This window comes from Pavona decussata, unplaced genomic scaffold, assembly GCF_977016875.1.
Source record: "Pavona decussata unplaced genomic scaffold, jaPavDecu1.1 SCAFFOLD_91, whole genome shotgun sequence".
Lineage (NCBI taxonomy): Eukaryota > Metazoa > Cnidaria > Anthozoa > Scleractinia > Agariciidae > Pavona > Pavona decussata.
The window spans coordinates 1,723,884-1,741,713 of NW_028145508.1; the positions used below are offsets into that span (position 1 = coordinate 1,723,884).

General features: G+C 38.8%; 1 protein-coding gene and 1 long non-coding RNA gene across 3 annotated transcripts; one reads left to right on the forward strand and one right to left on the reverse strand.

Annotated features, from left to right (window-relative positions):
* Positions 1–306: 306 nt before the first annotated feature.
* Positions 307–4,927, reverse strand: LOC146474169 (uncharacterized). Of its 2 annotated transcripts, XR_014866209.1 has the most exons (3): positions 4,828–4,913; positions 4,607–4,730; positions 307–934 (listed from the first exon to the last, which is right to left on the reverse strand). It is a non-coding gene; the product is annotated as an uncharacterized LOC146474169 (long non-coding RNA). The 2 variants fall into 2 exon arrangements; XR_014866210.1 differs by having other exon boundaries at positions 307–1,097; positions 4,607–4,927.
* Positions 4,928–6,849: 1,922 nt separating this feature from the next.
* LOC146474170 (uncharacterized) lies at positions 6,850–13,832 on the forward strand. The gene is made up of 2 exons (XM_085117264.1): positions 6,850–7,400; positions 12,453–13,832. Exons 1-2 carry the CDS (start codon positions 7,043–7,045, stop codon positions 12,746–12,748), a joined length of 654 nt encoding a protein of 217 aa, XP_084973390.1. The 5' UTR covers positions 6,850–7,042; the 3' UTR covers positions 12,749–13,832.
* Positions 13,833–17,830: the final 3,998 nt, after the last annotated feature.

Consider the following 17,830-nt stretch of genomic DNA (forward strand, 5'->3'; position numbering starts at 1 on the left):
CCTCTGCCTTAGAGGTTTCAGAGGAAGAAGAAGAAATGTAGACCTTCAGGACACAGACATTAGAATCGAGAATAATAATAAATGCAGAGATGATATGGACCATAGCCAATTGCTGTTCACCAATTACCAATCCAATGGCCGAGTATTTCGGTTCAATATAGCGTGATGTAGACGTTCGATGAATGTAGCTGAGTTTGAAGAGATTTTCATAAATACTTATAGAAGAATGCCCTTTTCCCTTCCTTTAGAAAAGTGGACAGTGAAATTATTTCTTAAGAAATTGTGAGAAACTGCTTCATGTTCAAAGCTGCATTCCATCTATGCGTGATGGCTGCGTTAATTCTGGTAAAAATTTTACATGCAACGTTCAACTGAGAACGAACTTTCTCGTGCTAATGATATATTCTTGACAGGTCTATAATGATAATGCATTTTATTTACCACTTTTGCCTACGAATAGCAACAAAGTTCGGTATTACAAAATTCGTCTACCAGTAGCTAAGCTACAAAAATACAAGATAAGTTTAAAAAAACTTGAAACATGTGCAAAGTAAAACTTCTAAGCCAAATTACGTGAAACTCTGAGGAAAAGGACGCTTTTTCATGTCTAGGTCTTTCTATGTTAGACCCTTGTCAGCTCTTCGATCTTCAGCCAGGGAAATTATAATCGTGTACAGAGGCTGCTGAATAAGTCAGTCAGTTGTCAGTTGTTCGGAAGCTCTTCACCTTTCTATACTTCTTAGAAATAAATATGAGTCGGTTAGCTTTGTTACTTTGTAGTTCACCGCAGAAAAGGCTGCAATTGAGTGCCCAGTAATCCAGCTATCCGACAGGGTTCGATGATAACAACAGGTTTACAACACGTGTTCGTTTGAAAGCGTTACTTCCTTTCCATTGTTATCCACTCCGTCTTACTGAAAACCAAAGACTAAAGCTGTAGAAATAAAAACAAATATTTTAAGAAGGGCATTCGTAACAGAAAACAAAAGTATTTTAAGGCGCTGTTACACTAGGCAATTTTCTTTCAACTTGTCTCGCAATTTCGTTGCGCCGTTGTCAACCAAGTTGAAACGGATCGTTGTCTGGTGTAACATGCCCTGAAAATCAAATCAATGTTTTTTATTTTTATTTTTTTTTAAATAAATAGACTGAAATGAAAATCAAATAAAATCAATGTTTATTTGATAGCATGAGTACTGTCTTGCTTGCCTCACTTTGTGACATTTAAGGCTGCGTTCAACTGACCGCATTCCGGAATACGAATAAGCGGAATAGCTGTTAGAAGCGAAGAACCATTTGAATTTTTTCTTACGCAGATCCGATATATAGCGTTGTATCTCATTCCATAGTTTTACACCATTCGAGAGAAGGAATGCTTTTGTATCTCTAATCAAGAACTAACACGTCCGGAGCTGGATGATCATGTGTTTGTATGAATGGACACTGGACGTTTTCCCAAACAAATGTAGCATGTTTGATGGTGGGATTGTTATGAACATGCCTCGCAACGTTTTTGTTGCAGTCGCCTTTGCACGAAGTAGAACCGACTTCTACTTCTCGCGCGCAACGATTGCAGCAACAAAAAAATTGCGAGACACGTTCGTTTCAGGGCATGTTAGACTAGGCAATGATTCGTGCAACTTGTGTCACAACCATATTGCGAAACAAGCTGCAAGAAAAATTGACTAGTGTAAGAGCGCCTTGTCAAGTTTGATGCAAAGCAATTTCTCGTAGTACACATTGTAATAGAGCGGCGTTATTTTAAAAATTGTGCTGTTTTGCAACTTATGCCTCTCTAGGAGTTAATTGATTTTATGAACATTCTCTGTCTTTCAAAGTTTGAGTGTTTTTATCGACAGGTTCCTTAAAAGTTCGACCGCAGCAAAACGATAGTCAGCTACAAAAACTTACTAATTAAAGTAAAACCGTGTGCTTTCCGGCAATTTCTCGACTCTGTACTCGTGTGCGGTGTTCAGTTTGAACTTATACTATACTGGTTTGCAACCAATCCCTAGAGATCCAGGCTACGGACAAATTAAAGGTGTGGCAGCCATGTTGGGTTTTGTCATCCAACATGGCTGCCATAGTGTTGTCTTTCTGATCTCTAGGGATTAGTTGCAAACCACCTATAATCCAATTATTTTTAGCTCTATGGGTTTATCGCTAAGCTTTGCCTAAAGTGAATATGGATCTTCACCCGAGATCTCAGCAATCAAGCACTAAAAACAATCAACGTCTTGTAATAATTATAATAACCTTTATTTATGCATCGACACGACAATACGGTTAAAGCCAAAGGCTTATGGGATCCTGTATCACCTTGTTTCTAAGCTATTAATCAGTCCCCATTCAGCCAGGAAAGGTCTTTTCTGATCGTCAAGTTTAGATAGCTAAACAGTTTATCGGTATACCGTTAACTCATCTCGACAACTTAAACCCTATAACGGCAATTACAAATGTGCTCGATTTTAATGAAGTTCGAGCGAGGGTACCTATGTTAACACGCCTATTCTGCTTTTAAAACTATTTCAACATTCATAATTTAAGTTACTTCTTTTCTCAAATATCATGTACATATATATGTATTTATTTATGTATTTATTTATTTATTTTGCAAAATGTAATTATTTCCCATGTCTTATATTGTACTGCCTCATTTCTTATCTGTGTGTGTCGAGTTCATGTGTCGTCTTGAATATACTGCATATTTATTTATATTTTACACTGCCCGCCTCGATTACTTTTCGCTGCTTGCTTTCAGTGTAATTAACTTAAAAATTGGTAGCCATATAACAAAGATTTATTGACAGAAGATTGCGAGTTATCAGTTACTACAGGCTGTAGCAGCAACTGTATTTGACTTGAGAAGGAAGCAGGCCTCAATTGTTCATAGAGCGGATACTGACTCGCTATCCAGCCGATAAAGTGTACTCCAACTTATTTTGTCCGCTGGATAGCGACTTATCCGCTGGATAAAGTTATCCGACTCTTTGAACAACCAGCGCCAGGTTAACTTTTACGGCATTCCCTGAAGAAATGCATCATATATGCTGTCTACATATTATAAGGATCGAGACAGTTAAAGAAGCCGCCAATGTTACAAAGTAAAGCAACGAACTGGCTGAATTATAAAAATCAAGATAAAATGGAAGACAAAACCGATAAAAATAGTTTCTTCAAAGACTTTATTCAGCCAGTAACAAACCACCCTGCGAGCAGAGGCCCTTCCTCTTCCCGACTTATCTAATCTAGATCGAAGGGTCTCTGCTCGCAGGGTAGTAACAAACTAAAAGAACAGAATTATTTCTGGTAGCAAGTCATGACACTTGTTACGGGTAAACTGACGAAAATACGCTAATTCAGCAACCGCGGATTCATCTGGTTCTGTACTCAGTCTGGTTCTTCTTGGTGCTTAGCACAGTGGCAATCTTGATGCGAAAGGAAACAGCGGTTTATTAACTCAACCTTCGGTAGCTTGGTAATGAGAACTGACAACAATACGGAATATTTCGTTCGACTATGTCCTTGGCTATCAAAAAACAATGATAGAGGAATGTTTGTCAGATTGAGCAAAGGCTAGTTGAGCTACAATTGTAGCTACTCACTGGTCAACTTTGTGGGACACGAAAAATTGCTCGAGATAATGGCCTTGGGTCTTCAAGGCTCGGTTGGTGCCGGAACCGTTTGTTACCGAAAGATGGCCGGGGTTAAAATAATAAACTTGCCTAACAAAATGGGCTCACACTATGTACCAGCATTTTGTTTGCTAGAGTTAATTTGTTATATACTCCCTCGGTAAATATTTTTGTCTGGCTACGGGCCTACCGGTTAGTGGACAAACTCGATATTAAACTTTGCTGTCCCAACCTAGCGCTCTTCAACTCGTGTTTTCGCTTTGCTATGATATATCTATGAAACACCCACAGAACACAAGCTACATTAATTTGTAAACAGGCTTTCGCAATACGCAGCTTTGATCTCGATAATGAAAACTAGTGTTGTCATATGGGCAGTGTGTATGGAAAAACGTAAAGCCTTTAGCCAGAGCTTGATGATACAATCCACACTGAACTGTGGTTTTGTCCGATTCAAAACTGATGATCGGCCATTCTTGATAAGAAACACAACCGCTGAACAGATATTGGCATAACCCTTACTTGCTAGCTAAGTTACTTCGGTTCAGTTCGTTGAAGAAAATGATTCAAACATATCTGATTTAAGCGTGATGACGGAAATTAGAATAAAGTGGGCTGGAAATTGTGAGAAACGTTCCCAGTTTATGCATCGAGTTGTACTTTGATGCAATTTAACGAGCAACAATGGTAACATAGATCAATACAAAAGTTATAAAAAGGTGCCTACAGAAAAGATTATTCGGTGAAAAAGAGACGAAACTAGATTCATAATTTAAAGTAATTCTTTAACCTCGGAAGAAAATAAGCCGAGTTATCTTTATAAATATAGTCTATTTGCAGTGTTCGTCCATTGTGAGAAACTTGATTGCAACCATCAATTAATGCCGGCATGAATTTCAAATATTTAGAGTGAGCTAATATAAACTCATTGCATGCAGACACTATGTCATCCACATGCAGTTAAAACTTACCACTTCAATCTACTTATCTCTCCTAGATATATCAGCAAAAACCGCGGATTGATCTCGAAGTGGTACGGTCTTTCCGCCATTGTATCCAAATGGCACAAAGTTTTCCTTAACAGTGAAGAGGATTCTATCGAAATAAATACAGTTGTAAAAACTGTAGAGTGTAGAGCGGGCCGAGAAGACAGCAATTACTATGTTCGAATAATTGGCGGTTGCTTGCTTACTGACAGCACACCTATTGGCTCGCCTTGAAGCGAAGAGACAACGGAACTGCAAAATCATTCAGACAAAACGACCGCCGTGACATTTTAGCATCTCACAGGAACGTTATTTGTTTACGTAATGCGGTCCTGACAGATCATGTGAAGCTCTTCTCAGCTATAATGAATTTTGGTATCCTGTTTGTTTCGTGGGCGCCAAGAGAAAACACAATAATTATCTTCTTATCTCCAACATTCGAAGTCAAAGTAGACTTACGTATTATCGCTAGGCACTTACCGGCATACAGTTCGATAACAAATGTATCTGCCTTTTCTAAACAGGGCAATTTTCAAAGATGTTTTATGACTTTTATCATCGTATCTCTATCGGCATTTGAAAGTAAAAGTATCGACTGTGTTAATAGTTTTTTTTTCTTTTGTTCGAAAATGAACTTATAAGCTTTGTATATGAACACAATTTGCGAGTTACAGACCCTTAAACCAAATATTTATATTGACAGCCTCTCATGCAATGAAAATATCTTCCACACCATTTTAATCTCAAGTAGTTTTTCGTGTAATAGCTGACAGAACCACTTGAGAAAAGCCCTTTTCGTTTCAGTGGCCTCTTGAAACACAATGGAATATTTTACCCATAAGGAAGACATTAATGACGTGGCAAACTTATAATTGCAGCAGATGGGGAAGGCGGCTCGAGGCCCTTGTCCATGAAGTTACACTGCGGCCTTGTTGAAAATCTGGCTTAGATGGCTATCGATTTATGAAGGGCCGATGAAATGCCATCCAATGAAGATCAAAGGAAGGTAACACATGCCATTCGCTTTTAATTAAAACCGAGAAAGTTGTAAAGCAATTAGATGACGGCTCTGTCAAGATTTTACAAGCTTTCCGCCCAAAAATTAATTCTGGTTTTCCGAGGGGTGGGTCGGAATGCATCAGTTCTAACGCTTGCAGTGTGGTTTTAGTGAAAGCTAACCGGTTCCATGTATTGTTGCTCCTTTAGTTAAAAGCGCTGTACACACAATTAACCCATTGTTCATGTGACCTGCTATCAACAAGGGCATTTTACAAAGGAAACAGCATTTAGGATGTGACTGTTAACAGTTGGCGAACAAACTATTTAATCACTGCGTTGTACTTACAGAAATTCAAATAAAGTCGCTCGCTGCACATAAAGCCGTAAGTTCAGTTTGCGTTAAATCTGTGCAACACATTTGTGGAATAAGTCCAAATTAAATGCAAAAAACCCTTTTTTCTCCCTTTTTGTGTGACTCATAATATAGTCTTTTATAGTTTGCATGACAAGGAGGTGAATCTAATAAACACGCGATTCTCAAATAAGATTGTCAGTGGCGAAGAGTATAATTGCGCAATTAATGTGATATCATGATATAGTGATGGAAGCGTTTGAAATGTCAAGAGACCGGAGATCAGAACTAAACCCGGGCTCTCTTTCTGAGATTAAATTTTGTTAACAGACGCAAGTAGATTTATGACGTCTGTGTTAGCGAATCACGTGCTCATGTTTTAGTTCAGATGTCGCCGCAAAAAAACACGCCGCGTGCGTGGTGTATAAGACATGTAAACGTGTTTCTCGCCGCTGCAATTTACACCTGCGCGCAACGAACAGCGTTGAATCATCACTGTTCGTTTACTTCTGATAAACAAAATGCAAAACTAACAACTGAGAATAAAAAACACATTAGCACCAAGCAAATGAACAATTTAGCGATGCAAAAGTAGGACAAGAGAAGAGTTATTTACAAGTTAATGCGTTAAACAGCTGAAAGCGTGCGGCACATGAAAGGAGCCACCGAGGAAAGAAATATTATCAGATTAGGTGGATTGTTTGTTTTGATTGTCGCTGGAGAGATTTGGCCAAGCCGACTGCAATAACGTGTCTATTTTTCACCTTCTGCCAGCAGAAAAATTATTTCGTTAAAAGCAATCGCTTCCCTTGAAGCTAACAAACCGAACTAAGCCCTTCACGAAATATTCTTTGCAAAGGAATGCTGAAGGATAGAGTTCAAACAGAATTAAACCGACAGACAATAACCTCGGATCGATTACACTTTCAAAAGTGGCGCCCGGGTATCACTTTCACCCCAGCTAGCGGCTGCGCGATAAATGCGTGCCTAAATGGGTTGCATGCAAATCGTGCGACTCTAGCAGAACACAACAAACGTGTGAGGAACAGGTCAACACGCCGCTTGGAGATATGTACCCGCGTGGTTATAACTACAACCGACCACCGTATCCAGTTAATCCACATGATTCGCATGCACCGCCACCACTATCGCACCCACCGTATGTTTACAGCCACCCATCCCGTTATACCTGCAGTACGTACCCTACTGCTAGCAGCTATCCCTTGCCTAATAGCTCGCCTTCATACAGTCACATCCCGCCGCAGTCGTTAACACACTATGGAGATCCAAGGTACATGGAGGTGAGTCCTCGAGAGGAGCTACCAATTCTGCATCATCTTCCTCAACAGCCAAGCTCGATGGATCCTCATCCAGACCACTCGCGTCAATCCATGGAGAATGCTGCGCTACTGCCGAGCTGCCAACAAGGTAATAAGACTATCTGATGCTTTTATTGGTGTTTATTAAAGATCACACCTTTCTTAAGTGTTATTACTGCACTTGGAGTATTTAACACGTTGTTTGGCGTGCGCTTAAAATAAATTTGAGTGTCTATTAGCTTCGCTAGCAGCGTGATAACTGATGAATAACTCCTTGAGACCGCACTGGCTGTAAACGATCAAACGTTGGTGACTGTTTTCCATTTTTAAGCGAGTTGTCTTTTGTTAAGAGTGTACCTCTTCCCTGCAAACGTAAACCTTAATTATTAAGGGCAATGGTAAATACGAAATTATAGTAAAGTTGAGCGAAAGATTCCCGCTGTGGAAACGTTTACTTTAAAATTCAGACTGGAGTGCTTAGATAAGGCATCATACAAGTGGGATACAAAAAGCTACAAAGTGTTAATAAGGGGAAGGAGAATCCAAATTTCCTTTATTTTATTATTATTTTCTTTAGCAAGCAGTTCTGTATGTAAAATATTTCAGTGTTGACGAAGAACAGGCAGCTGTTTCTTTAGAGAATTCATTGCTCCTTTGAAACTTAACTAGTATCTTCTTGATCTGCCCAGCTCCCCTATGAATCATGCTTAGTGTTTCCGCTACCCTGCATTTATACTTGTGTATAAATGAAACTATGAACTATCACTTGACGTCTCAGAATTTGTCTGCTAACTAACCAGCTTTTACTATCAAACTTTTCTAATTAGAGTATTCTTCCATGAGAAATTAAAATCTAGGAAAGTGATTATCTTTATCTTGTAGTTGCCAACAAGACTTGTGTGTCTTTAGATTTGATTTCGCTCAGCTGCTTGAATAGCCTTGCAGATCAATTATGATAAAAAACTACTTGGGAGTTTTGATAATCACTTGTTCCGCAGCTCTGTGGAATATACGTGGTTAACCGCTGCTATTAATATTGGAACGTTTTTTAAAACCAGCTTACTGAAGTTAAATGCTGGTTGTACAAAGAAAATCACTCGAATATTTTTTAGTACTCGAAGTTCAATTCGACTACAGCGTGTCCTCCAGATTAAACACTGTTTGTTTGGTGAGCTAGTTTTAAAAGGAAAGAATATTGTTGGAGAGCATAACGGTTTTGAAAAGTTTACATTAACTTCAAGGGCAGTTCTTAACAAACACATCTGCTCATCTGCTATAGATTGGTAGACCAGCTTAGCTATAAAAGCTGAGATTTCATTACCATTCAATTTGTATAGCTATGGGAAAGCAGAACGTAAATATAAAAGCTTTTAACCGTACGTTTCTTTTCATTATTGCACCGCATTGCTTCTTTGGAAATACGTGTCCAGATTTCCACAAAATTGACTCTTCTCTTCTAGCCCCCTATCGAGATGTGAATTCTTCACCATTAATTCCTCTCACAAATGTCTACAGGAAGAGCAGTGTTATCCTCAAACCAAACAAGTGTGCCATGTTCCGAAAGCATGTAATGATCAAGAATTTTTTAGGTTAAGCTCTTGAAAAGAAGTTTAACTTTGTGCAAACTGCTCAGGATGAGGTTAATAAATTTACATCATTTAACTCGCGCGCTGTTACGATCAAGACTGAACCGCAGCACACATGAAAGCTTGCGAACATAACAAGGAAGATGACTGATTTGCTGTGGTCACGACGAAGGGGGTATTTTGGATTCCTCAACAATTGGGAAGTTTTTTGCGCAGAAGGAAGGATTCGTTTTGTATGTAACTTAGTGCATACAAAAGAGGAACTCTAAATTGAAAGCAATAAATGCCTTTTAGTGGTGCAGTTTTGAGAGCACTTGCCTCCCACCAGTGTGGCCCGGGTTCGAATTCCTCAAACGTGGGTTAAGTTTGTTGTTGGTTCTCGTCCTTGCTCCGAGAGGTTTTTCTCCGGGTACTCCAGTTTTTCCCTCTCCTCAAAAACCAACACTTCTAAATTCCAATTAGAGCTGGAAAGTGTCCCCAATTAGTTCCCTGCGCCAAATACATTGGCACTTACATAAAGCGATTTATTTTACTTAATAAAACGTCGAATGATATCTTTAATACTCGGTTCTCCTTGGTCGCGTACCTCTTTTTTTTTTCCAGTCGCACACATATTCGGCAAGGAAGCTCGCCATGTAGCGTTCAATATGCTTATAGCTCTTTGTTCCGTGGATTCATTTGGCTGCTAAAATGTGACCATGCAATGCAAGTAAGAGCTCAATGTCGAGCACCGCTTCCTAGTGGAACTGTTTATTTTACTGTACAAGGCGTTGAATCATCTTTTGACTCCACAGGAAATGAACCCTAAATCATGATCATTCAAACAAAAGCTTATTGAACAGTTCAACCTAGTTCGTACTTACAAATTTGGAACTGCAAATTAATCATAAAGTTAACCTAAAATGTAGTCTGGTTTTTTTCCAATGTTTCAGTTGCAAGGATTTTTAATATTGAACCAGGGTGCCACATTTATATTGGAAATGAAAAACTGGGGTACAAGACATGGCGGACCGTGATATTCAAGGGATATTACTACATAGCCCTCGGTTCTTGCACTGAAGCCCGAACACATTTATATCAACCACCTTTACAGCAAAAAGATAAAAGTCTGACAAAATTTGTTAGCCTTTACTGATCCCGTGGCAAGGAATCGTATATATTTAAAAACTTCAAAAAATTACGTGCATGGCAAAGACTCGAGCAAACTTAGACAAACTAAAGCCTTTAATTGAAGTCTTCCCTTTTAACGATTTCTGGCTTTAAAGGCTCTTGAGAAACTGACGAGCCCTTAGAATTGTTACGGGAAAATTATCGAAAATACATCGCGCTACTTTCTGTAAGCCATAATTATTAGTCGTGCAGGGTAAATGAAAGTTATCTCGATTTATGAACACAGACATTTTATTCATTGCACCATCGCACTCTCACAGGTAAGCTAAATTTGAATTCTTCTGTATTCGATGGCAGTTCTAATATATATATTTTTTCAAACACGTTATTGCAACCGAAACTTGAAAGAACTGAAATAACCTCTTGGAAAGTCGAAGCGAGCCAAAAACTCAGCGTAGGGAACCGAGTCTACACCCACAAAAAAGTACTGTCCTAAACAAGCTGCAAGCAAAAAGTCTGAAAGTGTCAGCTAAATTAAGCTTATAATAACAGCGAAGCCTATATGACGAAGATTTGCAAAAATCATGCCTTGTTCATTTTTATCAGAAGGTTTCTTCGAAACCAACGCATTAAAGTAATATCCTTGTATCTCTTGCCGAAAAGGGAGTGTTCTGCAATCATTGCCATCATAGGTCAACATACAACAAAATAGTCCTCATGTATTGAAAATGTAACTGTAAAGCAACAATACTGTATTTTGTTAATTCAAGTTTTTCGTGAAATTTCTAAAAACGAAGAGAACTCAAATGTTCAACAGCTTTAATGTAAATAGTGACATCTGGGTTTTTAACAGACTCAAAATCAGAGCCGCATAGCTCTATTGTAGGTTTCAGTTTTGGACTGGAATGTTTAGATGAAACTTTAGAGGTTTCTTCTGCAGCCAAAAACGCTTCATTAATCGTGTGAAAATTTAAACGTAGGAGGTCTTTACTGAACATATTGCAGTCGCAATTTCAACGCAAACCCGCGGTAAACCAAGGAATTCACTTAGTATTAATCTCTGTTTCGGCTTTCTTTGCGGATTTCCTATCAGTAATATTGTGTTAACAGGATTAAAAATGTTTCTAAGTAATAGCTTTTTCAGTACTTTAAGGATAAAGTAGAGTCTTAGCCGAAACATCAGACAAAAGATACGAAGAAAACATAAACAACTTGCTGGTCAGCTTTTGGCTCACATCCGAGGAACAAGTGGCTAATTATAAGAGCTTCCTTTTTCACACTGGAGTTGTTTTTGTTGAAGAATAATCGAAAGCTGAGCTGCAAGCTGCTTTTTTTAGCTTTCAGTTCCATAGCGAACCGATTTTAAGTAAAACAGTGGATAGGAAAACGAAATTTCTGCAAAGATTTGGCTTAATAGCGCACATAGCACCAACGACATTCTATCCTTCAGTACGGAGAATGCAGAAAATTTGAGGACAAGTTATAATCTAAGGACTGTCTAAAGTTTTGTTTGCAGGCCGGTTCTAAGGGCTACAAGTTGTCTTGAAGTTTCATAGTTCTCCTTTATGATAATGTCAGTATTAAAAAGCCGTGCAGTTTAGTGCGAATCAGTGTTTTGTCACAAGCTGAAAAGTCAACATTTCTTCCCCCCGCCATATTGAGAATTTGGTCTGTCTATGTTTCTAGGTTTTTGTCAGTATATTTTTCCAACCCTCTGCATTTGGCCCGCTAGGCTTCATTTGTGCGCTTAGGTTTAATTAAACGTCTTCATAAACTTAACATTTCTTATTATAATAATTCCAATTAATATAAGGCAAACTGCCCATTCGGTTAGCTTCCCGTTTCTAATATTTAAGGTTATATTGTAGTGGTAATGTTTCAAAATTCTCAGTTAGGTTTTGTAACAAGTTCATATTTAAGAGAATTGCTTTACAAGATGAGAAAGATTAAATCATGCCTAGCAAAAAAAGTAAGAGAGTATTTTTTTGGAGTTAATTCGCGCAAGGTAGGTAATGCGAGAATGATTTATGTGTGGCAATTGTAATATACACCTAACCAGATGAGGAGGAGTTGAAGGAGATCGAAGAAGCGCCGAGCTGAAGGCTGCGCACCTAACTTGAACTGGAAAACATCCCCATTTCGACGTTGACAAAAAGTTTACATTTGAACGCAAAAGTTTCGATTATTGTCATTAATGTCGAAACAAACTGACCATATTTTTTTAATATGAAATTTTGGTAAAAGAATTCTTCCGTTAAATTTCCAACTATTGAAAAATGTTTTTCAAAAGGAACTGCAGTATGTTTCCAGGTCTACCGTTAGTTCTTCAGCATTGAACAGAGATTAATAATGGCACTGTTTTCCGCATATTGGGTATAGAATTGGTCTAACTTTAGATTCTGGAAATGAAACTCTAAAGTTCGACGATAACAATGAACTGTGTTTTTATTCTGTTGCTTTTGCAGCTGCGAAAACCGGAAAATCTACCGGAAAGAAAAGGAAGGAAAGAACAGCTTTCACCAAACATCAAATTCAAGAACTGGAAAACGAATTTCAGAGAAATAATTACTTAACCAGGCTCAGGAGATACGAGATCGCAGTAAGCTTGGACTTAACGGAAAGGCAGGTCAAAGTTTGGTTCCAAAACCGTCGGATGAAATGGAAGCGCGTCAAGGGAAAAAGATTGGAAAAGAAAGCTCCAGTGGCCAAAAACCTAAGCAACAACTCAGATGAGGAAAGAGCCCAGGAAATTCATATGTAACATTTAACTTATGCGCAGCTGAAGACGTTTAGGCTTATATAAAGAAGAAGGATTGCAGCCGAACACTAATTTCAATACAAGCCTTGACCCAAAACAACACGGCAGCAGAATCAAATGATTGAATGACACAGCCAGTTAAGAGTTAGCTGTGTTGCAAACGAGGAGATAGCCTCTTTTCGTGAGAAATATTTATGTGAGGAACTTCTCCCATTAGAGCGATTCTTATCGTCGCTATTGCGATGGTTTCTGTTGTATACAGCTATTTTATTTAACGTTGTCGGATCAAAGTATAAAGCTATAAGACAAGACTTCAAGATTCCGTGGATTTTTTTTATGAATAAGTTCATCAAAGTCAGCTATGCCTCCTCTGTCCAGTAAAGATATACTATGGCGAGCCATTTGGATGAAAGAAATGTTAGGATATCAAATGGATGAGGTGGCAGCCTCTTTGAAGATGTCTTTAAGCTTTAAGCTTTCATCCGACAACTTTGATTGAAATAGCTGTATACAAGCGACTTGTTGATACTGACCTGTGATTTAAAACTATCAAGGAAGACGAGGAGTGGCGCTTACAGAACTCAGTTGTCTTTCGCTTCCCGGAAATTCGAAAGCCTTTTTAATTTTTTTCCGTGAGAAATATCAGTACATGGAGAACACCTTTCGCCAAAAGCATTTCATTTTTGGCGCGATGATGCTGTCGTATGCGATGATTTATCATATAGAACTAACTCTTCGAGAAATTATTCTAAACTTTATTCAAGTCTAAGGCAGACATTCATTGAAGCCGCTCACCGTCTTGGTTGTGCGAATGGTCAGGCCGTGATAAACTTTCAACAAAAATTGCTTCTGAAGTCACAATACTTGAGGAAAACAATATTGACCTGAAATCTCGGTTACTGTACTGTCTTTCGCAAAATGTTTGGTGTACATGTCTTCTTTAAACGCATTTTAACTGCACGCGGAATGTATAGCATTTCCTGAGAGAGGGCCATCTGTGTAACCCATCGAAAAAAAAAAATAGCAACTGATCTTCTCGATTTATTTTATTGTATAAATAAAACAATAAACTGAAGACACGGCTCTCGTTGTGCAATACTTTAGATCTATGTTGGGATGAAAATTATTCGAGCTCTCTCGTGTATTATCCAGAGGATACTATCTAAATGGAAATATAATTTCAAACTGAAATATTTCAGAACCTCTCATTAATAAGTTTATTTATGACCAACGACTCGAAAGCTAAATGATGCTATCTACAATGTGATGTTGTGTCCATGCTATTGCATTCCTATGGTGGATTTACTCTACAATAAACAAAGTTCAAAGGTTTCGTTTACTGATTTAAAAGTTATCAGCGGCCATCTTGTAGAGCACTGGACATAAAAAGATGCTCTGTCAGTGTTGAATGGCTTTTACCTGAATATTCACACTTTGAGATTTCATCGAGCTACAGACTGGAGGACAGAAAAGAACTCAGGGACGTACTCCTCAGAAGCTTTCATTTAATTGGTCACTTTTAAAAAAGGGAAAATCATTTTGTGCAGTAGAGTTCCCGGGGCGGTACTCCTCCGAACTACGGTTTTTTTTTTTTTTGCTGTTGTTGTTGTTGTTGTTGTTGTTGTTGTCAGTTGTCGTTATTTTGGAGGGGGAAGGGGGGAGTGCGGTTCGATTCGCCCAATCGTGACCTTTCCTTAGATCAAAATATGTAATTACCCTCTTCCAGACCCCTTTCCACACCCGTTTCCGTCAAATCCATACCCGTTGTCACACTTTTAGACCAAAATTACTATAATCTATACCCTATATTAGACCAAAACGGCTCAGAAACCATACCTATATAGAAAAAAGGTACCGCTCAGTAGCTTTCCGTTAATATAATTTCGTCCACATGTCCAAATGTTAGGATCTGCCCTTTTAGTACAGCATGATACACAATACCCTAGCTAATGCTCAGTAGCTCATCTTTAATATAATTTCGTCCACACGTCCAAATTTTAGGACCTGCCATTTTAGTACAGCACGATACGCAATACCCCAGCTACTGCTCAGTAGCTCATCTTTAATATAATTTCGTCCACATGTCCAAATGTTAGGATCTGCCCTTTTAGTACAGCATGATAAACAATACCCCAGCTACTGCTCAGTGGCTCATCTTTAATATAATTTCGTCCACACGTCCAAATTTTAGGACCTGCCCTTTTAGTACAGCATGATACACAATACCCCAGCTACTGCTCAGTAGCTCATCTTTAATATAATTTCGTCCACACGTCCAAATGTTAGGATCTGCCCTTTTAGTACAGCATGATAAACAATACCCCAGCTACTGCTCAGTAGCTCATCTTTAATATAATTTCGTCCACACGTCCAAATGTTAGGATCTGCCCTTTTAGTACAGCATGATAAACAATACCCCAGCTACTGCTCAGTGGCTCATCTTTAATATTATTTCGTCCACACGTCCAAATGTTAGGATCTGCCCTTTTAGTACAGCATGATACACAATACACCAGGTACTGCTCAGTAGCTTTCCGTTAATATAATTTCGTCCACACGTCCAAATGTTAGGACCTGCCCTTTTAGTACAGCATGATAAACAATACCCCAGCTACTGCTCAGTAGCTTGCCGTTAATATAATTTCGTCCACACGTCCAAATGTTAGGACCTGCCCTTTCAGTACAGCATGATAAACAATACCCCAGGTACTGCTCAGCAGCTTTCCGTTAATATAATTTCGTCCACACGTCCAAATGTTAGGACCTGCCCTTTCAGTACAGCATGATAAACAATACCCCAGGTACTGCTCAGCAGCTTTCATTTGTGCTCAGGTTTGGACAACAGGCTCAAATGTTAACCACCTAAGCTTGTAGAACACGATACTTAAGAGGTATTCCTGGAAAAGTTCTGCTCAGTAAATTTCATTCAGGAGTGGATAGCCTTCAGGATAATTAGGGAATAAACTTGAGGGAGGACCTTTTTATACAACATAATAATAAACATTACCCGGGGACCTGCTCAAAAGTATTCATTATAACTTGATTAGGATTTTATACTCTGGAAAAATAGTTTTTCCATGTTCACAGCATAACAGACGGTACATCATAGTCACACTTTTAAAGTTTACCGACAGAATCAAGAGTGAGGATAACCTTAAGGGAAAAAACCCTAGCACCAACAGAAAGCACCAGTTTTCATGACTTAAGAGTGTCTACCTAATAATACAGAATCATCCAATGGCCACACTGAACACTTTGGTCCAGTTCAGGTTAGGGTAGGGCATGGAAGCTATTCACAGTACCTTTGTATACCTCAACTCTTTATTTTTATCACATAAAACATGTAGCTATGCAGCTTTGCTTTTTTATTTTTTTGTTTGTCTAAATTCAATATTTATTATTCCTTTTTTGTATTACCAATTGAGATCTATTAAGTACTCGTTTTTCTCACGCATATAGTAGGGGAATGGAACTCGTTAGCCGGAGATATTGCCATCCTGCCGAACTTGGACTCTTTCAAAAAAGCACTAGCTTCATGATCTCATTCGTTTGTGTGTTTAACTTATCTTTATTCATTTATTTATTTATTTATTTATTTATTTATTTATTTATTTATTTATTTATTTACTTGTTTATCTAATTGTAATTTGCATATTGTTAGCCAATTTATTTATTTATTTACTTTTAACGACCCCTCACAAGAATCTTTACTTTTGAAAGAAGGTGGGGTTTCTTGGAAGAAGAAGAAGAAGAAGAAGAAGAAGACGGCTGCCAACCCCCCCCCCCCCCCCAATCCCTTTGCGCACTTGTCACCTGTTACTGTATTACATTTTTTTTTTTTGTCCGCTTGTATTGGTATATACATATTCATATATTCGTATTGCTTTCAGTGCATCATGCGACAAATATATAAAAACTAAAGCGGCCATAAATACTAATGAAGCCAGCACCACAGAACAAATTAATGCGGTGTTATGCGCTACAAAGGTCTATCAACTAGGATGCATACTGCCCCCCCCCCCCACCCCTCCTTCCATTTCCCACTCGCTACTTGTTACTATATATTTTGTGCTTTCGTATTGGTATTTAACAAATTAAGAAGCCTCGAGTGTGCTCTGTTCTGTTGTAAAGCAGGCAGGAAGCAGCTTGAGCACGAAAGAAGTGTAGGGGGAAACACGCGACGTAGTTGAGTGTTTCTCCCTACTTCTTGAGTGCTCTAGCCGCTTCCTAAGTGGTACAATGCATCTCTTTTAGGTCGCTGCCCGAGATACTGAGTGAAAGAGCCGTCCATTCTGAAGAAAGACTCCATTTCTTACTGACACGATTAGACTCGCGCTCTTCCTTCGTCGAACGTAATATTTTTTTTATGAGAAATTAAAACAAACACTAAGCCGGCTTACAGCTGAGTCTGGTTGTCAAAGGACGCCGCGGTGACCGCCGGTTAGCTCAGTTGGGAGAGCACCGGTCTAGCGTGAGGGAGGTCGTGCGTTCAATCCCTAGCCGAACGAACACTCAAGGTATTTAAATAGCTGAAGCTTTGCTTTGACATCTGAAAACGGTTAGACTTTCTAGTCTTCTCGGATAAGGACGATAAACCGTAGGTCTCTTCTCACAACACTTGTTCCCAACAATCTGTTGGACTTAGAAAAAGAACCCACCCACTGTTTTATGTTTAGTTTTTTTTTAATTGTTAACTGCCACATACACATACAAAACTCAGTCGTGCCACACACTGTTCGAAAAGAGTAAGGGACGTAGTCCCCTGTGTGGTGGTCTGTCTCCATCTCTGATTTCATCTGTCTTTCACATTCATGCGTGGGTTGGGTGGGTGGGTGGGTGAGATCAAAATATGGACTGATATAGCGGCTGCCAATGGCGCCTTTACATGCTGACGTCCGATCTCACCCCACAGGAGAATTGTAAAACGACATGAGACTATAGGGATCTTCAGATTTGACTACGAGTACGAGATTGAGTACGAGTACGACTTTTCAAATCTAGTTTGCGTGGTTTAGATAACCATCTGTCACGCCAATCTTGTTTCTAGCTAGGGTTCTCTTATCTGCTGGTAAACAACGGGAAGGA